The sequence below is a fragment of the Botryllus schlosseri genome, chromosome 1 (assembly GCF_051294905.1).
Source record: "Botryllus schlosseri isolate E-star chromosome 1, Bs_hap1, whole genome shotgun sequence".
Taxonomy (NCBI): domain Eukaryota; kingdom Metazoa; phylum Chordata; class Ascidiacea; order Stolidobranchia; family Styelidae; genus Botryllus; species Botryllus schlosseri.
The window spans coordinates 9491770-9513337 of NC_137236.1; the positions used below are offsets into that span (position 1 = coordinate 9491770).

Sequence of the window (21568 nt, forward strand, 5' to 3'; positions counted from 1 at the left end):
ATCCTACCCTAACCCTAATATCCCACCTCCGGCAACCCTAATATCCCACCTCCACCAACCCTAATATCCCACCTCCGGCAACCCTAATATCCCACCTCCACCAACCCTAATATCCCACCTCCGGCCACCCTAATATCCCACCTCCACCAACCCTAATATCCCACCCCCGGCAACCCTAATATCCCAACCCTAACCCTAATATCCCACCTCAACCTACAGTTGCATTGCCCTTAACAGCATGCTCTGACCAACTTCACACAATCAATTGAATCAGGTAAATGTCACATCTAATATAATGGAATAAAAACGACAAAATCACATCTAATATAAATAAAAACGACAAAATCACATCTAATATAAATAAAAACGACAAAATCACATCTAATATAAATAAAAACGACAAAACCACATCTAATATAAATAAAAACGACAAAACCACATCTAATATAAAAGAACGACAAAATCACAAAAATCTAATCTAATCAGGTTTGTTCTTCTTCAGAAATGGGCCCATTAATCCCAGCAATGTCTTTCAGTAGTCGACGGGGTGTCTTCCTCCCTTTCTTGAATTCCCTCCACAATTTATATAACTGTCCATCGACTAATCGGCACTCCTTGCGGCGGCGTTTTTTGATCTTTCCTTCAGAGAGGAGGGCCACCTGTTCACGCGAGAACGACGCTTCCTCATTCAAGAGAAGAATGAGGCTATACATTGGCATGTTGCGCCGTCCTCGCATGTTCAGGCGGTGGTGCCATCCCTCCAAGTCATTGTTCGTACGGATTGCTGTATCGTACACACTCCAATTCCGCGGTTTGAATTTTTTGGACGTGATCCATGTGGTTTGAAAATACTGGAACAATGGTTCTAGTTTCGGGTCCGTGTGTTTAAGCCTTAGCCTTGAAAAACTTGGCTCTATGAGCTCAGCAGGCATATAACACAGACTCATTAACTGCTTCATAGCAGAATGAGTGGCTTTTCTCGCGAAGTAATATTTCGACAGCCCCAACTCCTTAATCTTCCGGAACACACATTGTGTGAAGTGGAAGGAGCAACCCTTCACGTCTACTCCAGTAAGCGCCGCAGATAACGATTTCCAAATGGCCAACTCAAAGTCGCATACCACTCTTTTTACTCGGCATTCGCCGACAGCATCAATTACTTTGTTGAGGACAGCGACATAGTCTGCTTTCCGTCTTCGCGACATTAGGGCAAACACTAAGGGTATTTGCTTTGTTGCAGTCCCAGATCGAATAAATGCATGGATGGAGAATAGTTGGTAAAAGGGTTTTCGGACAACTTTGAACGTTGCATCCACATACCACGTTTTCGAATTTTTTAGGAGGTCCATCTGCTGCTCAGAAGCAAATATGAGGTGACGGGCCCCTTCTAGTATGACATCTCCAAGCAGAAAATTTGATGGGATGTTGTCAATATCAAGTTCGAAGTCGATTGTCTTCGGTTCCTGCGGCCTTGAACTTGCACGCGCATAGTTGGCTTGCCTTACCAAATTGTCAAGAGGTGTCAACCCCGGCAGAGGACGCTTATTATCAAGCAGGTGCTTGCTGCACACGGCTTGAGCAATCCGTGCAGCGGATTCAAAAGGATTCTTCATAGCTGTGGACTTTGTCTCCTTAGAAATCAAGGCGCTCTTGTAGACTCCGGGAACTCCAGGGTGAATGTGAAGACTCTTGCCCTTTGTAAAATTGGCACCATGCTGCTTCACCGTTGCGGAGCAGCGATTGTCTTTCCACCGATACTTGCACCTCCAAAGTACCGAGCCATCCTTGTTTTCCTTCTTCCTGGTGTAAGAGTGACCCCGACCATCAAACAGCATATCGCATCCTCTTTCCGATACGCCCTCCACAATATTATATGTTGACTGGTCCGAGCAAGACACCTCAGAACTGATCTGAGCAGCAGAAGGGTCGGATAGAGACGATTCAACAATATCATCTTCCTGCAAAAAAAAAACATGGTTAAAACTCGATCACATCCAACAGCATAGCATTGTTCAACTTACGTGGTTGTCAAATGGCCCAGCTTGAGTTACATCAATAACACGTGCTCCTTCCAATACACCCTCAATAAGTTGAGCACCAGCAAGGTGATTAATTGGAGAAGGGGGCGGTGGCTATAAAATAAAGATGATTAAAACCTAATAACAGAAAGCAGGTTCTTCCGAATTACTCACAAGCAAATCAGGTCGACATTCCGAACATTGGAAGTCCACACTACAGTCTTCTTTAACAATTCGTAAGTAGTCTTCTCGAGACATAATATCTTGTGGGCCACAAGCGATGTGCTGCCACATGCCACACCCATCGCATTTCAGAGCAGCTTCTTCATCTAAAACCTCGCTGTTACATGAAACGCAGATATCCATCTTCTTATACTTCCTTCCCTCGCCAAGTCAAATCAATACTGAGCCGGCCACGCGTGGTCGATATGTGAAAGTCGCGTTCTTTCCCGCGCTTGGCGCTTGCGCAATCCGTGATCACGTGATCTGATCACGCCGTGACTGCGTGACCTACGCATGCCCTGACCTCCTTACAAGACCGACAAATCAGTTGATATTAACATTATTACTTTATTAATTCATATTAATACTTGTGAATACACTTAATTTCAAAATTTCCCAAGGAATTCACCGAGGGCCGGGTTCTCCAAGGGCCGGGTTCTCCAAGGGCCGGGTTGGTAGGGCCGGGTTCTCCAAGGGCCGGGTTCTCCGGCAACCCACGGACTGATTACACCAGCATTCAAGGACACATAATTTGTAGGGATGGTGTGAACGTCAGGTTCACATTCGGGTTCTGTGTGTGAACCTCAGAAATTTAGAGGCTCACGTTCACAAACAAACCTTGGTTGGTTCTGGGCTGTGAACCTTTTTCATATGTTGCAGTTTCTCACTTTTTTTGTTGAAATTCTTTGCATTTCAACTGGTACTACTTTATGCATAGCGCTGACAGCATACAAAAATCAACACTAACCGGGCATGCACCTGCCACTCTCAAAAATTTTGCTTGCTTTGTTACAAAAGTCTGCTCGAAATATCCAGCTTTCCGTTTGTGAATATTTAATTACTCTCTGCTGTGAGTCTGACCCGCAATCACACAACATCAATTGCTAAATACACTACATGTAGGTAGTCAGAGAGTGATGCTTATTCAATCAATCAATGAAATTGATGTCGTTGTCTAAAGTAAAAAATCTAGCAAGAGCATGGAGTCCAACTCGATTTCATATGTCTATTGTATCATAAAAACCAAATACGGGCGACCGGAGTGTTGGATACTGCTGTATAACTTGTTAATAGGGTAACACCACTGAGCTATATTAATACCCGTTTTACACTCTGCTCAATATCAACGTAGCTATACTTAGACACCTAGTACATTGTCCGGTCTATCCTAGACCGTTAAGGCGTAACTTATATTCCCTTGGAAGTCCTCGTCGAAATTGTTGGTGAAGCGACGGGAGATATGGATTTTATGGGTTTATGATATCACTTGATTGCCCCAGTTGATACATATGGCGACGTTTAAAACGTCAATATGTACTTCAGCATTGTGGCACTATGTGGCCATTCATACAAGCTATTACTTCACTGAAATATAGGGTTGGAATTAGCAATATGACGTCACGTGACGTCATGAGGTTCACGTTCGCGTTCACACAGCACTTTTCAAAAAGGTTCGCGTTCACACGAACCTGAACCTTTCAGAGGTTCGCACCATTGCTAGTGTGAACGTCAGGTTCACATTCGGCTTTTGTGTATGAATTTAGAGCAGTGGTTCTCAACCTTTTTGGCTTCGCGGACCCCTTTTGACCGTCACGGACCCTCGCGGACCCCCTCAAGTTTTAGTTCAATTTTCGCTCTATTATGGTGCAACCTTCATCTGTCTTGTGCAAATATGAACTGTAGGCTCGTGATAAACAGCAAAATAATGATTTTTCTTGAAGATAACATCATACTCTTTATGTAGAAATTGGTGGACTTTTATTATTCCCAAGCTAATTTTGCTGCTGTCTTTCTTGAAGTACGTGTTCGTGTCTTGAAATATATGTTCATATTTTATGAACATATCACGTCCAGCATCTAGCGCAGGTACGGGCAACATACGGACCGCTGGCCGGATTCGGCCCGCGACGATATTTTGATCGGCCCGGAGAGAGTTTCTACCGTCAAAGTGAAATTCTAATCTAAAAGTATAGACAAATTTTATGCTCCAAAGAATGGATCCAAGTTTTCCAACCAGAGAAAGACTGTCATGAAACGACTTGTTCTGTTCGGGTTTACATATATATTTACGAGCAATGATTTTCGACCATGAACAATTGAACATTAACAAGACAAGGCTGCATACCAATATAACTGGTGATATGAATTTCAGGGTTGGAGCGTAGTGCTTTGATAGCAACGAAACACTCCTTGTTCATCAAAAAATCAGCCTTGTCGATAGGGCATCCGCAATAAGAATGCGCAAAATCTGATAGCCGAGCTTTAAGAGCAGGTATATCATTGTCCGATTTATGACGAGTGTCAGCCGAAAATATTCGGGTTCATTTCAATATGAATATACTATTCAATTGTATATTAAAGTTCTGTACCTCTAAGAAGCTGCTCCATGCATTGGGACAAATTATGGAAATACTTCGGAATTTTTTATTTCGAACGACTGTTCACTAATTTGATGAGACTGACAACTTCAAATCGAGAATGTTTCGCAGACATTACGAAGTCACCCTGATTAACGTTACATCTCCACATTTTTCTCCATATCAAAACGTCTCTAAACAGCAATATGTTTGTATCAGCAGGTTATTGGAAAATTGGCAATGAAAATGAGTTTCCACACTACGATAGTCCATGTCAGACGATTATTACGATGATAGGAGTCATGAGGTTTTAGCAGTTGTGGTGCAAAACTACCTCATGCCTTCTCAAATTATAAAAATAAAATAAAAATTAGTTTATCAACCATGTTAAAAATTTAGAGGTCTCGCGGACCCCCTGAAATTGCTTTGCGGACCCCTAGGGGTCCGCGGACCCCCGGTTGAGAACCACTGGTTTAGAGGATCACGTTCACGTTCTGGGCTGTGAACCTTTTTGGTATATTACAGTTTATCACGTCATTATAACATCTTTTGTTGAAATTTCTGCATTTCAACTTGCATGCATGCATGCATGGTGCTGGCAGCATAACAAAAATCAACACTTAATGAGCATGCAACTCGCCAATCTCAAATATTTTACTTGTTTGTTTTGTTAAAACAGTTTGCTCGAAATATTCATTTTCCGTTTGTGAATGTTTAGTGACTCTCTGCTGTGAGCTTGATCCGCAATCACACAGAATCAATAACGAAATACACTGCATTTAGGTAGTCGGCAAATGACGCTTATTCAACCGATCAATAAAATTGATATAAAGGCTATATCGCTGTCTAATGTAAAAATTCGAGCAGACGTACGGGACCCATCTCGATTTGATATGTTTGCTGTATCTTAAAAACTAACTCCGTGTGATTGAAGTGAAGGCTACTGCATAACATGTTTATGGAATAACATCGGTAACAAGTATAGATACCCATTTTACACTCTGCAATAGTCACACGCCAAACACAATGTCAGGTCAGGTCTAAATCGTTAAGGCGCAAGCTTAGATTCCCTCAGCAGTCCTCGTCCACATTGTTGGCTAAGCGACGAAAAATATTGATTTTATTTGATGGCATTTGATAGTTCCAGTTGATACATTTGGTGACGTTTAAAAAGGAGGCGTCGCTAGGTATCGTGCACAATAATATATCACTTCACTGAAATGTAGGATTGGAAATAGCAATATGACGTCACGTAATGTCATAGGTTCACGTTCACGCTCACACATAACCTTTCAAAAAGGTTCGCGTTCTCACGAACCTGAACCTTTCAAAGGTTCACACCATCCCCAATAATTTGGTCTATCTGTTTATCACAAAAGTCCTGTCGGTCACCAGTACCATGGGGCATCATGGTTGAGTGCTCGAATTTGAATCGAATAATATACGCTTATTGATCCGAAGAGTTAATTTTTTGGGGTGGAATCATATGCAAAGTGACGTATTATAACGTCGTAAAAACTGAAGCTTAGATTTCTAGTTGTCATTTTCGCATATATGACTTTTTTGAAAGTGTCCTCGGAGGACGGCTAAATGTCATTTATTTTAGAATTTGTCCTTTTGCGTGACAATTTTGGTTAAGATTTAGGAAATCAGTGGCCAAGTAACAGTTTGACGGGGTATTCGGGACTTGAGCGATAAAATGACCTTTTTTAGTCAACCAACGGAAAATCTCATAAAAAGCCGGTAATTCGGGATATGAGCCGGAAAGTTGACGTTTTTGTTTTAGTCAACTTACCGACCACGAAGTTGTAAAAATTTACCATTTTTTCATGATTTGAAATCTTGAAAAAGTGTCCTCTTTTCAGATTCACAAATTATGTTTACCCTAGCATATAGTGATCCGGCTACAGTTACGGTTAGTTCGGATAGCAATAATTTTCACTATCCGGATAACGGATATATCCGTATATTTGGAATTTAGGTAACCGGTTAACCGGATAGTGAATCCTAAGTGAGATAATCGATTTCACGAGGTCTGCATGAAAAATGGATCGCAAAATCATTACACAGTGTAATTGCAGCTCTCTCCTTATAAAGCACACCGCATAAATAGTGGCATCCTGTAGCGTGGACCGGAGTTTTGTAGCGAAGAGTCCACACGTATTAAATGCTCTTTCTGCTTCCAAAAAATGGGCTGAATTATAGTAAGCGAAGCTGAATATAATAAGCAGCGCTTCCTTTTTGTCCATTCTTCTGTTTAGGTGTCCAGTACTGGATGGACGAGTAGCTGATACCGGAATTGAGGCCGACATGATGGCTCGCTCTAATTCCTCCATGAGAAATTCACATGATCAGGCCCGTAGCCAGCCGAAAAATAAGGGGGGTGTTTTAAATAAAACGAGGTGGTCTCGATTTTTTTCGAATTTAGTATCAGCGGAAATCAATTACGCTTGCACGCACGAACATGTTTCCGGAATGCGAACATTCGATGTCATTCAGTTTCGCAATGTCACTCATTAATCACAATCGCTGATCATAATAATCGCAGCGGCATATTGTCTCCAAACCACCAAGAGATATGAGCCAACACATGCCAGGCCCGAGACTATGGTTTGGTTACGCCAGCGATGATATCTTTCGTACCATGCCTATTGCAGATGCGATTGTGCAGGCCAGCGATAATATCGTGAGCACCAAGCCAATGCAGATGCGATTATGAAGGCCAGTGATGATATAATGTCCACAGAGCCTATTGCAGATGTGATTCTGCAGGCGGAACTATAGGCTTGTTGAAGACTCGAGAAACCAGGCCAGCAACGATAGCTGAGTTCGCGGCAATCAATGACCTAATGTGACGATCTTCTCAGCTGGAGATTCCGTCGCGTTACACAGTGCATTGACGTATTCTGCTAATTGGCGACACGCTTCTCGCTACTTGGCCGCGCGAAACACCGAAAATAAGAATTATTGAAGCTTCCTAAAAGTTTAAACACATTATTACCGATACTATTTTATCCGTTTAACCGGCAGATTTATATCCGGATATCGGATAATGAAAAAACCCGGATAATCCAACCCTAGGTACAGTATTTTCAATTCATTGCAGTGTTTTTGTGTAGCTTCTTTTCTTCTTTGATGGTGGAAAAACTTTAAGACCACTCATCGGTATGCGAGTGTTACGACGTTCCACCGACTTCCATATCGCTACTTATACTTGATACTACCTTCTCAAGTGCGTTTCAGACTTTCCTAAATTTCATGATCTGCTTCCACCTGAAGTACTTTTTACATTTCTTTCTTATCTCTGTTTTTACTTCTACTTCAAATTGATTGGCATTTTCGCCGTTATGTCTACTTGATTTGTGTAGCAACGCTGATTGCTATGACCATTTCTGGGTAATGATGGAACTCGGTACAGTAATGAACTATTTTACGCCCATGCATTTACGTGTGGAAACCGTTTAACCTCGGTGATAAGCGCTATACCTGACAATACTATATGCACCAAAATATTTTGCAACTACTTGCATAATCATTACAGCCGTTTATTTTCCACATAACTAGTACATGGCGTCGGGCCAGGTTGCTCGCGACAGTGGTTGGACGTGGCTTATAAGCCTTGGAAATGCGGTCGGATTCTTCTCGCTTACGGGAATATTTTACTGTTTCGGAGTATTTTATCCAGAGGTTATGAAGGAGTTCGATGTCAAGTACGCCCAGGTTTACCTGGTGTCAGGACTCTGCACGGGAATGATGTCGTTGGGAGGTGAGTTTTCTAGTACAGTAATAACATGGGTTCGTAACCTGGGGTTCAAGGAATTGGGGTCCATGGTTAAGGGGTTCGTGAGAAGTAAAAGCTGGGACTAGAACTAGAACTAAAAACTACGTTGTCCTTATATAAGAGATCTGTCCTTGTTTTGTCTAAATCCTCAGGGTTCACTGCGGCTCACAATAGCGCCGAGACGATTGAAACACCTATATTTTGTTTTTCTTTTGTGGTGTTTTTCTACTACAATGGTGATTTACACCTAGCCTATATTCTTTATTGTGATTCCGTAACTGCTGACTTGTAGCACTTCCCATATATAGGCTTTGTTAAGACACCACTTACGTAGATTGGACGGCGAGTGAGCGTAGATAAACCTCCAACACCTGGAAAGGAATTGTTACAAACACAAATAAGTGCATTCCAACTGGCATTTACGCCTAGCGGGGCGAGGATAATGAAGGATAGGCCTACTCATCTCTCCATAGGCCGAGAAACACTGCAGAATCAACGGTCTCCAAATTAGGCGATATTTGAAATATAACTTCCGATTTACCTGTATTCATATCTCCGTCCCTACCCCTATTGTCAGTCACACTGGATGTTCTCATCTTCGCTTTCTTCTGATAAACCGACCTAATCCCCTTTCGACACTCTCTTTTGCTTTTCAGCCTTCTTTCTTGTGTTTGTCAAGTGGTTCGGTATCAGACGACTGGCAATGGTCTCAAGTTTTTTCTTCAGCGTGTCACTACTGGCGGCCTCCCAAAGCACCAACATCACATATTTCATTTTATTCTGTGGAGCAGCAGCCGGTAAGAGTATAATATTCTCATCATCATCATTATCCTCATTTTATCAATTGTTTTATCGAATCAAGCGACATATTGAAAAGATAGGACGGTGCCGGTCACAGGCACCGCACACGGCACGTAGACATTTTAGCGATGTTGTTGTCTTGAGGTTAGCTCAAACGTACCTGACCATTAGCTAAATCAACTTCGTCGTGCGACAAGCATTATTCTCTAAGGGTGGTAGGTGTTGGCCAATAGCAAGGGAATAAAGTAATGTCATAAAGTGATCTTCTAGAGCAGTGGTTATCAACCTGTGGTACGCGCGTAGATTCTGTTTTTTTACGACCGAAGGGAGTTATTGGTTCAGGTGGAGTTGATTTTGAGCGTTTTGTGGCATCGGCTCCTCGTATTCGACGCTAGCTTTTCCTGCTAGTAAGCTAGTCCCCAGCTTTTAATATTTCCTTCTAATTAGGAGTGCGACCAAGGATTTTCATCCCTAATGACTATCAAGTCGAAGAGACGAAACCGACTTATTGCGCCCATGCATGACTTTCGATGCGCTGTGAGCAAACGTATGCCACGCATCGATCAGCTAGTGCATGAGTGGCCAACCGTGGCCCGCGGGCCAAATGTGACCTGCAAGAAGATTATGAGTGGACCGCGAGATAATTCTCGAAATTAGTTATAATATCAAATAATAAATTACTCGGGTAATTTACTGGGAACTTCCAAGACCAACCAAAAACTTGATCAGTCAGACCCCGAAATTTGGGATGCTGGTGACTTAAATACCAGTTCCGACACATTGGCGTAGCCAGGAGCCAGCAACATTTTCGTAGATCTTCCTATATGACTATAACGTATAATATTTCGTGGCAGATTTATTCTGCTTGGCATTTTTCTTAGCACTTCGCGCGATTCATAGTCACTTAATGTCTTCCTTTCTGTAGCCCTTCCTGAATATAAAAATATGCCAAAGCTACTTAATTGAGTATATTGGCAATTATGAGAGACGTGCCGCCGTCCAACATCAAACTTCGCGTCTGCACTCGCAGAGATGATGTTGAAGATTATCGGTGATGAAACTTTGACACAAAATGATAGACGCGTGTTCATCGAAATCGTCGCCATTATTATGTCCGAATAATCCTTTTTGCCAAGTGATCCCAGTGGTATACAGAGGTGACCCGCAATATATGCGAGTGACATTAGTATTGGCCGAACTCATTCACTGACTTTGAAACATTTTTGTGCTTCGCGCGGTTACTTCAGGAGTGCATTGTGCACACTGACTTTTCATGACATAATTGTTATCGATTTTGATGCGTAGTGATATAAGTATTGTTTTCATCATTACCTAATCCGGTTCGCTCCTATCGGGTGGCTAAATACAGGTCATCATCATTCAAGTGGCCCACGCAATGCTTCGCAAATTTCATGCGGCCCTTTAGTCGGAAAGGTTGGCCGCCCCTGAGCTAGTGGAAAATACACAAATGCAGCCATCGCAGTGAATAAATTGACTTTTGTTGTTTGTTGATAATTCATCGTTTTGTTCTTCTTGTGATTGGTGGTGAAAAAAACAGTTCCATGCATCCCATCAGTCCTGACTGATAATGCCTAGTTTAACAGAATGTGAAGTCAAATACGTGCTTATGACGTCATAACTGGTGGGAACATTTTTGACCGCCTTAGGCACGCTTAACTTGTAGGTGGTGCGCGAGCACTGCATAAAACCTCGAAATGGTACGTGGGTGGAAAAAGGTTGGGAACCACTGTTCTAGAGAGTGGCATTCTACAGAATGTGTCCTAATTGAGTATGATCGGAGCTGCTACTTCGACGTTGTAAGCCACATTGCTTTAAATCCTTGTGGTTTAGATTCAAAAAGCATATTATACATGGCACAAGACGTGATTTTATAAGGAGATGTCATTTTTCTTCATAACTCTTTGCCTTTCCACACGCTCTGTACAGATGATTGACAGACAGACAGACCATAAAAAGTATCAGCTAACAGCTACACGCATTGACCAATTACTCTTAATTTACAGACATTTCTAATCGGTGAAGGGCTCGCTAACACCCAATATCTAGCATAGTTGTATTGATGGTACGACGAAAGCATGTCATTTAAAAACGTAATATAATTAGTATACCATTGTCGTTGTTGAGACTTGAAAGTTGCAGCACGAATTAAGCGCATTCCGAGTACAAGAAATATTATTCCTCCCAGGCGGCCTCGTGCCCACCTTCAGATGCTTTCACCATAACTGGTCGATGGCAAACTTGGTTCCAAGATTGTGAGCCGGCGATGTTATAAGTCTGCGGATTGATTTTCAAAATCGTGGAATGTGACCATAAAATTTTAAACGCCATGCAATCAAAACTTTGACCAGTTGTCACGTGGAATTTAGCAGGGACAAGCATATTACGGAGAATGAAATGACACCATCGTTAATATTCGTTACGTGGGGAAAATGAATATATTTGCTACATAATAAAATTTGACTTGGCCCTACAATCTACATGTGTCCACGGATTAGGTCGCCGGAATGCTGACGACTCTTCGCACAGACGACTGGTCATGAATGGATTCATTCAACGTGGAACTTCCGTGCTTTTTCAGGGTTCTTCAGTGGAATTACGATCAATGTCATGTTCTTCTCGGTGACAGTATATTACGATAAACATCGGGCTAAGGCAGCTGGCATCGCGACTGCTGGAATATCTGTCGGAGTGTTGGTGGCTGCGCCTTTATTGTCCGCATTGATCGAGGAATATGGTTGGAGAGGTGCGATGCTGATAACGTCTGGGATATCGTTGAACGCATGTGTGGGGATGGCTCTTTATAGGTTGGAATATTGGATCCGTAATATATATTTTGTGCACGAGCGGCGATCTAAGATACTAATTCACAACATATGGAATATCTACATTCAAATTTCTTTTTTGAAGCATTGACTTGAAAGAAGGGATTGTGTGCCATTAACAATAACGTAGGCCTACTAGAAAGACATCATTTGATAATAACTAGGGAAAGGTGAAGCACAATAAATATGCCACGTGTGGATACATCGTGAATATTTTCATGCCGCGGCAGGAAGAATACATATCGCTGAGACGATTTTGTAGTTTCAGTTCAGCCGTAATCCTGTTGTGGTTTGATGTCGTCAGGGTCGCTGCCTTTCTTAGAAAATCGCGATTCTCTTAATTTTGCTAACCTGCGTAAATTTATATCGCTACCTTTCGATCGCGTTTTAGGTGGGTATATCCCGTTTGTTTTGGTTGAAATTAGTACACAGCTCCGTCAGAGCAGTTGTTAATCGCCCTGTACACCATTTCGGGCACAGGATTGTGGTGTTAATTTTTTTGGGGGTTTTAGCACTGAAGAAGTGGATGGGACACATTGGGACAATTTGATTGGGGCACAATGGTCCATTGACATCCAAAAGCAGATTTTACAAAACATATAAAAATAAATAGAAGAGTCCGCAGAAGCAAGATGGTCACCAACACATAGAAAACATCTCTTGAAGTCTCACGCAATAAATGACGGACAGTAAGGTTATTTTGCCAACCCTTATAATCAATATGGATCGACGTGCTGGCAGCGATATTCGTGAAAGTTTCATTACGATTGCAAACATTCAGGATGAAAACTAAAACTGCTCTGGGACACCCGGTTATCCATTATTTTCTTTACTCGTTCTCAGTTTCTTACTAACCGATCCGGTGTTCGTTGTGTCAATAGTGTCCCATCGGACTCTGCCTATATGGGGCACAATGGCACGTTATTTCGGCGCATTTCGAACTCATATTTCTTTCATGTTCATGTTCATCCATCGTTGAGCTGAAGTTCATTGGTATATCTGGATTTGTAATGTCTTTTACGACTAAAGTGTGATTCCTGCCCCATTGTGTCCCCCGTTCCTTTACTTCCGACGGACTTGGCATAATATGCACTCATTGCACTGCGTGGTGATGTTGGGCAATTCTAGTGACATGGATGTAGATATTATTAAAGGCGTGTTGAAGTTAATTCAACCATAACTTCTCGGCAACGCCGTCTCAGTAAGTTTGATTCTTGGCATTGTCCATTCTCGGTAATGTCCATTCTCTGTGGGGTCCATTCTCGGTAATGTCCATTTTCGGTAATAATTTTCTTGGTATTGGTTTAGTAGTACCATGATGCTTAAATTATTTTACGCTGACGAAAACGATTGGCAATATCACGGCTCATCTATCAACATTGAACGTTTAAAATCACTGAGAGAGACAGAGTTGTTTTGCGTCAACTATATCAGACCAAAAAAATAGTGGAAATATGCGGTAGAAAACAATACTATAAATAAATTGTCGATGGTCAAGTACAAAACCGCATTTTATCATCGGGATCAGCAAAAAAAAATCACTATTTCCAGGTACCCCAATCTTTAGTTTCTTTTATATGATAGAATTGATACATCATTAAATGAACGAACCGACGTGATGCTCACTAACGGGAGACATACGTAAATTGAAGGATGACAAATTGTTGCAGATATTGCCCGTACTCACAATAGAATATTGCACCTTCATTAAATTACTAAGAGTTTTGCGGTTGGCATTCTCGGCTATTTTTCTTCCTCGCTTACAATTGACGATTCATTCCGTCCGCCTACCAGAAGTAACATAGCTTCATTTCCACAGACCAGTAGTCACGGAACAAGTCAGCAGCATATCCAAATGTGACGTTTACAAAAACTATGAAGATGAACAACCGCGTAAGCGAAAATGTACAGATCGACTGACTGCAATCTTCGACTACACGTTATTTACGCGTCCCGAGTACATCTTGGTCTACGCGAGTAGTATGATGCGATACGGCCTTTATAGTAAGGTCATCTAGTCTGCACCCCCGGTTTTTTTCTCCTCCATGCTATCCGTGATTGCTGAGCGCCTAGCAGGATAGCCGCGGATACCAGTTTTCGAGTCTTTGGTCTGACCCGGCCGGGGATCGAACCCACGACCTACCGATCGAGAAGCCGGACGCTCAACCATTACACTATCTCGCTCGGTGATGTCCCTGCCTTTTGCATTTTTATATGCTGAATATTACTATAACCCTCGCGCTTTCTGTCAATATCCCAAGTTTCCAATACCGAACATACCAGAATACATTTTTGGGTATAATTGTCACAATATTAATAGCATTCAAGTCCATCATCTCTATGCTGATAACAATACACAGTAGACCTATGCTACTGAAGTAATATTATTTCTCGTGCCACAGTTCGGAACAACATTTCTTATCGTTCCGCTGGCTATGGAATCACTGGGTTTGGAACGATCGGATGGTTCGATTTTACTTTCGGTGTATTATGGAGGGGAGCTTTTCGGCAAACTGCTAAGCGGACTAATCGCCGACTGCAAGAGAATTAATAGGTTGGTAAAAATATGTCACAAATTTATATGAAGTGTAGAATCGCCCGAATTAGGCTATATTTGCCCAGTACTGTAGCGAGTCCGAAATGGATCTCCAAAAGGTGTACGCTGCAACGTCTGAGACCTTTTTTCGAGTGCGAAGCCTCGTGTATATATTTGGTTAACTCTCGTTTCCGGTTGTATGTCCATAAACATATTCAATTCATGCCAACAGCAGCTCCATCGAATAGTGACATATAGAGAATATTGTTATGTCAAGATCGGAAGGTGGCTACTCATCGGCTTACCTTTACATATTGGTGTGTAGTTAGTGTCGCGGTTATAAATTGTACGTGGCTACGTACATACCTTCCTACGTCCCAATACTATCGTCATTTGGTTTACAATGTTGTGTTTTATTTATACCGTTGTGTAACTCACGGGTGGTACACGGGTGCGAATGCACGCTGTTTGTCGCTAATGGTGTTCTGTACCGTGTACACTGTACAGCAGGGCCGGCCAACCCGTGGCCCGCGGGCCACATGTGACCCGCGAGAAGGTTTTGAGTGGCCCGCGATGTAATTTCCGAAATGTCTAATATCAAAAATGAATTGCACAGATTGTGAACTTGCAAGGCCAACCAAAAATTTGATGAGTCTGGTTGCAACACTTGAGATGTGATGACTAAAATATCAGGTCCGACGCATTGACAGATCCATCAGCCAGTCACATATTGGTATATCTTCGTATACACTACAATAAAGCAGAATAATTTGCGATAGATTTATCAAAAGTAAAAATTTTCTACAAGCTTAGCGCAACATGTTGTCACTTGATTCCTTGTTTTTAATATTGTTGCCCTTTTTATGAAAATGGAAAAACGCCTAATGTATCAGATTGAGTCGAACTATATTCGCGATTACGGGACAAAGTGTCGTTCAACATATGCGACCTTGCGTTTGCGCTCGCAGTAAGATCGTTGACTATGAAACCTAGGCACGGAAAGATTGACGCTTGTTGGTCGCAGCTTTCGATATCGATATGTCCATGCGCCGAATAGCCCAGTCCTTGCAAACTCAGCCCAGCGATATACGGCAGGCCCGCAATATACTCAAATGACAATATTATTGACCTATGAACTTCAAAAAAATTCGCGCTTCGCGCGGTAAGTGGCCCGCGCAATATTTCGTCAATCGAATGTGGCCCTTTGGCTGAAAAGGTTGGCCAGCCCTGCTGTACAGTGTACAAGGGCAACCACCATAAATTCTACCTTCCATTGTAACTACAGCCCGACAGATTATAGATTCCCGATAAGGATGCCGTATCTTTTGAATATCGGTCGAGTATATCAGGGTTATCGTTGAATGTGGTAGATATCGATTTTATCGGTATCAGTACAAATCCGATATCGTTAGGGCTCTAATCATAACACTTTATACTCCACATCGACAACGAAGCATCGGAAGCCACCAGGGCTCTTCAATGATACGAATATAATCAAGCAATCACGAGGTGCGAAAAATAAGTCTAAATAGGGCTTATAAAGATGAATTATGACCGCACTGGGCTGTTATAATATGAGACAAGCTAGTAGTTGAAACTTTTATACACAAGCTCTGTTTCATGCCGTTTGTTGGTCCATGTTGTCTCACATGCCGGTAGAACATGTTTCCGGGCATGTTTGACACCGTTCTCTTCCTTCGGGTGTGGTGCCAGGCAGACGTTGCAGAATTGAGTTCGAAGCCCCTGCCCTATGCAATGGTGGAAATCTTTTTTATTCACATTGTACCTGTTTATTTGTATGTGTATTGTCACCGACGTGCTGGGGGTAAGCTTCCACCAGACAGCCCCGCTTATTTTCCTGCGTCATGGTAAATATCATTAGATTTCGCGATTTTCGTTTAGGCTACAGAGTGTCATACATCAGACCATCACCAATTATCTAATATACATTCGTTTTAGGCCATTATTCTTGGGCATTGCCTCGTTTCTTGGCACACTCGCTACCTTCGGGATGACTTTGTGCGGGACGTTCACTGCTGCCTCCGTTATGGCTTTCGTTATTGGAATGACCTACGCGCCCTACGGTGGCCTATATGCACTCCTACATCCGGAGGTGTTCGAGTACAAACAGATTAAAAATGCTATAAGCTACGATGGCTGTATGAGCACAATATTGACGCTGCCGGTGTTATACGTTTTAGGTAAGTTCTCGTTATTAACGGATAACGTGCTCCTTGTGCACTACGTCAAGCGGTATTTTTGATTCGGTACGTTATTTCTGACCTAATGTTTGACGTTCGATCAAATACTATATAGAGCATCTAACCACAGATTACTAACCTACCGATAGATGCGCAACACGGGACTCACGGTTGAATGTGCAGAGAGGTGTACTGCTGACCCGGCTAGAAGCAGCATAATTGGTAGTACTATAGCTGGCGATCCAAATTTGATATGTCTGGTCTTAGTCGAAAGCTAGTGTCGCACTGATTCTGGAAATAGAAACCACACGAACCACCCCAAAAATTGTCATCAAAGTCCGAAAATTGGGATTGTTCTAAATCAGTGGTTCTTAACCTTGTCTCCAGCGCCCCCCAGGGGCGATTTGGATTTTGAAGGGGGTGAAATGGGGGGGTGCTGAGCTCAGGGGGAGTGGCATGGGGGGCACTGAAAAAAGTGGCTTCACAGTAGGTGGTGTAGTAAGGACATATGATTATATAGTAGAACAATAGTTCCATATATCCCTGAGTTCTCATTGCAAACTGACATCGACAAAATCTGTCAAACCAAAACCAATAAGAACCACTGTTCTAAACAATCATTCGACGCAATTGGCCAATAGCCATTGTTATGATCATTGTGCTGTGGCGCTCTCATTGTTCAGAACGATCGGCATTTGACGTCTATCTTAGAGTGGTTACATTGCCGTGACGTCATTATAATTTGTATTTTCGGAATTAATGCGTCACCAGCTTTTGATTAAGACCAGGCATATCAAATTTGGACGCTTGGATCGCCAGCTATAGGACTACCAATTATGCTGTTTTAGAAGCTCAGCAGTGGGCCTCTGCGCATTCAACAGTGAGTCATCTATCCGTAGGTAGGTTAGTAATCTATCATAATCTGGAACGCGTTGTAACGCCGGTACTTTTCTAGTTACATCACATACAGTTATGCAATGCAACCATTCTTTATCCTGGGTCATCGAATAGTGTTCGATATACGACACCCTTCTTGGCAGGACTGGTAAAGTCAACTGCAGTGACGCGATACCTTTGCTTCTCAGACATCGATGAGTTTTCAATCATTTTATTTCTCCTCGTGTGACAAAGCATTGGAATAAATACGTAGGTTATAATATATTATTAAAATTGAAAACTTGAAAGTGGCTTCTGATAATTGGCGCGGGTGTGAAATTTATCAGTAAATTTATATCTTAATGTCAAAATCGAATATTTACGAAAGCAACGATGGCTTTTAGACTTGCAATTGTATTTCCAATCAGAGCACAAACTTACTAACCCTTTATCTTAACTATAGCCCTTATTTCGCTTATCTTATGAACTGGTTAGGGTTGCATTCGAAACAAACGATAGTTTAAAACTTTTTGTTCAAACCATGTTTTAAACAGTGTTTTAAATAAAGGCCTTTTTTTAACAAACAATTTCGTGTACCACCTAAAAATAGTACATTGAACGCTCTCTCATTCGAAATTTCATGCTGGTGACGTCATATTTTGTAATACGATTGTTGATATACAATGTTCTTTCCAATTCTCTACTAGTTGCTGACGATTACCCCTGACGAGTGTCAGCCGAAAATATTCGGGTTCATTTCAATATGAATATACTATTTAATTTCTTTTCAAGTTGTAAGATCATGCCATGATTGTGTAAATACGTGTTGTATGAGCCTACGAACAATTACCACCCGATATAGCTGACGTATACGATGTTGGGTGGTTGGAACCCTCAAAATAGTCGGTTCAGCAGCTATAGTACGTAGATATTTCTTCAAAGCAGCTATATTTACTATATATTTTCAATTGTCAATGTCAATCCACTTTGACGTCACAATTTCAAATTCGTGACGTCATGTCCTAAAAAAAACAATAAAAAACATGTTTTAAACAACGGCCTTGTTTTAAACATGTTTGTTTCAAATAGATTTTTGTTTTAAATACAACCCTAGAACTGGTACTTAGGGCAAGCGTAAACCCGTAATTTCACCTTCACATTAAACTCCCGATTCATTTGTGGCATGGGCGAAATGGGTGTATTGACTAGAGTTCCTCCATTGGAATGAGTGAAAACGAATACACCAATCCTTATAGATGTATATGTCCCTGGTTGCAGTAATCTTGTAAACATGTACTGCCCGTATTCGTCTTTTTAATGTGGTAGACAAAAACAGAACACATTTCATCCTTGATATAGTGCTATGACAGCATTGGTGTAGGCTAGTCGGCAGTTTTCCACGTTCTGGACTGGAAGTGATACAAATTGTATAACAGTAATGGTCGTTTCCGGGATCTTGGCCGCAAACTAAACTGTCCTTGAGATAACTTGCTACTCGAAAAGTTGCTACTCTGTCGGTTTACTACACTTGCGGTGGCTTTGGTAAAACTTAATCCAACGGATTATCAGACACAATTTTTTTGAATAGCATGAAATAGCCTTTTCTCCCAACCTTCAAATGCTAGCGATTACGGACAGTGCTAGGCACGACGACCACCAGAATAAGTGACGAAATCCGTATTGTTTTACGTTCACAGGAGTGCTGATCGATGCAACTGGAGACGTTCGAGTGCCTTTTTACGTTTGCGGACTTTTCATATGTATTTGCGCCACGTCTCTTGTCGGTATTTATGTACTCTTACAAAGGCGCGATTCGACCAGGGCTTTAGGGCCGGAGCCGGAGCAAAGAGCCGGAGCCCCGGAGCAGTGCATTTTAAGCGGAGACAGAGCCGGAGGCGGATCTCTAGATAAAATTCAAGTAGATCCGGATCCGGAGCTGGATCCTGTTGTTTAAAAGTAAGCTCCGGCTCCGATGTAATTCAAAGATGCTATGCTACTTCTATTGCCGTTGTCGTCGATAATCGTTCACAAAATTAAAAAATTTTGCCACCTTGGCACTACCTTTTTAGACTAACCATGTTCATGTTTGTACATATATCTGCAAGACGTGGGTAGGGTAGATATGCTGCGATATGCTTCGTATAATTACTGTGTTGTGAGTATTCGTCATCAGTTTGTCAAGTAGAAGTAGTTCAATCTTCCAATCAGGAAGATAGCCTGAGGAATTTCGGGGCTGTTTTCACGGAGTACCAACATTTAATTTCCATAAAAGTTGAGTAAAGCTCAGAATTTTCGTTGCGCTTCGCGCGCAGTGGATACGGCGTTACCATTATGATTTCACGAAAGTATCGATGAATATAATTTAGGTAGCGGGTTGGCGTGATTCCGTTCACACAGGGATATCTAGAACTAGACATCTAGATATCCCTGCGTTCACACCACATTGTCGCCCTTCGCCTGTATGAAATAATTCATCGCAGTATATATGGCTCATCATAACGTTTGAAACTTATGTTTCGCAATCTAGCATTTACTTGTCATATCGTAATCTAGCATGTCCATGGCGCATCCTACCTCGGAAAAGTGGACTCTGACATTTTTGTCAGTTTTAGAGCTGTTTCAGCATACCACCTATGAAACTTTCTGAACTAAAGGCGTAAAAACGTGTTCCACTTTTAGAACTAGTAGTTATGTTTCATTTTCAATTCCCAGTATCATATACTTTGAGTTATAATTATTATCAGTTCTTTTGTATGGATAACATACACGTTGAAGTATAAAGGCAAGTGTAGTAATGCCTTTAATTTCCGGAAATAAAGCTACACAATATCGCATTTTTACGGTCCACCATATTTTTTATTAACGTTTGCTAATCGCGCAAAGTGTTTACACCGTATCCCATACAACTTCTCCGTATTGCTCTTCGACTAAACTGCGGACCTTATAATATGGGGATGGCGCCATAACATGCTATTTTTTAAAACGTGCTGTTCGAGAAAACAGGATAAGTATCGCATTTCCATATCAATCCTATCATTTTCATCCCATGATGTGGACGAATGCTTATGCTATCGAAAATTGGATACCTGCTCGTACGCATCAATGTGAATCAAGCTCGTCACCTTTCGCGTAGCTGAATTTGCACCTTTATACAATCCATGTGAACAAATTAGGATCGTTTTCAAACCTAATTACTTACTTGAGTACTTTTAAAGTCAGTCAATTCTACTTCTACTTCAAGTAGTTTTAGGTTTCTTATGGAAGAAGTACTTCTACTCGTACTTGAGTAGATTTTTTCGTCGCTACTTCTACTTCTACTTGAGTAGCTTTCTTGACTACTTTGACCACCTCTGGTCATTTGTGTGGTTCGAAAAATAAATATCACTGTGCAATGTGCATTTCAAAAATCCCGACTGATGCTTATGCGAGCTGAGTAATTTAGTTAATTAGTAATCAGGCGAATATCTAAGCGACGCAAGAAGTTGGAAAACGGTCGATTGGGAATCGTGCAAACCACGAAACACTGTCTCCTATCTGAATTAGACGAGCAAATGCACGTTTGTTATGGTTACCATACGTCCTCTTTTAAGAAGATTTGTCCTCTTTTTTTACTTTCTTGAAAGTGTCCTCGGAGGACGCCCAAATGTCCTCTTTTTTAAGATTTTGTCCTCTTTTATGAGAATTTTGGCTAAATATTAGGCAAAATTCGACTGAGATACAGTAAATCAGCACTGAAGTAACGCTCTGGTGGGTATTGGTGGAGCTGGGCCGGAAAGGTGACCTTTTCTTTTTTTAGTCCACCAACGGAAAGAAAAACCGGTATTCTGGGATTTGGGCCGTAAAGCTGACCTTTTTTTAGTCAACCGACCACGACGTGGGAAAATTTACCGTCTGAAAATTTTAGAAAAGTGTCCTCTTTTCTAGGCTTACCAT

At 41.7% G+C, this 21568-nt stretch overlaps 2 protein-coding genes across 2 annotated transcripts; one reads left to right on the forward strand and one right to left on the reverse strand.

The window, feature by feature from the left end:
- Nucleotides 1–222: 222 nt before the first annotated feature.
- On the reverse strand, nucleotides 223–2730 carry LOC145454627 (uncharacterized). The gene is made up of 3 exons (XM_080332648.1): nucleotides 2193–2730; nucleotides 2022–2132; nucleotides 223–1958 (listed from the first exon to the last, which is right to left on the reverse strand). The coding sequence occupies exons 1-3, from the start codon at nucleotides 2382–2384 to the stop codon at nucleotides 483–485; spliced, it is 1779 nt and encodes a 592-aa protein (XP_080188774.1). The 5' UTR covers nucleotides 2385–2730; the 3' UTR covers nucleotides 223–482.
- A 4918-nt stretch (nucleotides 2731–7648) lies between these two features.
- Nucleotides 7649–21042, forward strand: LOC145458877 (monocarboxylate transporter 3-like). The gene is made up of 7 exons (XM_080337412.1): nucleotides 7649–8363; nucleotides 9035–9175; nucleotides 11779–12004; nucleotides 13842–14002; nucleotides 14402–14576; nucleotides 16518–16759; nucleotides 19333–21042. The coding sequence occupies exons 1-7, from the start codon at nucleotides 8165–8167 to the stop codon at nucleotides 19587–19589; spliced, it is 1401 nt and encodes a 466-aa protein (XP_080193538.1). The 5' UTR covers nucleotides 7649–8164; the 3' UTR covers nucleotides 19590–21042.
- Nucleotides 21043–21568: the final 526 nt, after the last annotated feature.

Bases quoted from the DNA above. Each gene is read 5' to 3' on its own strand.
- LOC145454627 (XM_080332648.1), bottom strand. From the start codon at position 2,384: ATGGATATCTGCGTTTCATGTAACAGCGAGGTTTTAGATGAAGAAGCT. The intron at 2,133-2,192 runs GTGAGTAATTCG...TTTATTTTATAG, and splicing joins AATGTCGACCTGATTTGCTT to CCACCGCCCCCTTCTCCAAT. The intron at 1,959-2,021 runs GTAAGTTGAACA...TTTTTTTTGCAG, and splicing joins CTGGGCCATTTGACAACCAC to GAAGATGATATTGTTGAATC.
- LOC145458877 (XM_080337412.1), top strand. From the start codon at position 8,165: ATGGCGTCGGGCCAGGTTGCTCGCGACAGTGGTTGGACGTGGCTTATA. The intron at 12,005-13,841 runs GTTGGAATATTG...TCATTTCCACAG, and splicing joins GTGGGGATGGCTCTTTATAG to ACCAGTAGTCACGGAACAAG. The intron at 14,003-14,401 runs GTATGATGCGAT...ATGCTACTGAAG, and splicing joins CATCTTGGTCTACGCGAGTA to TAATATTATTTCTCGTGCCA.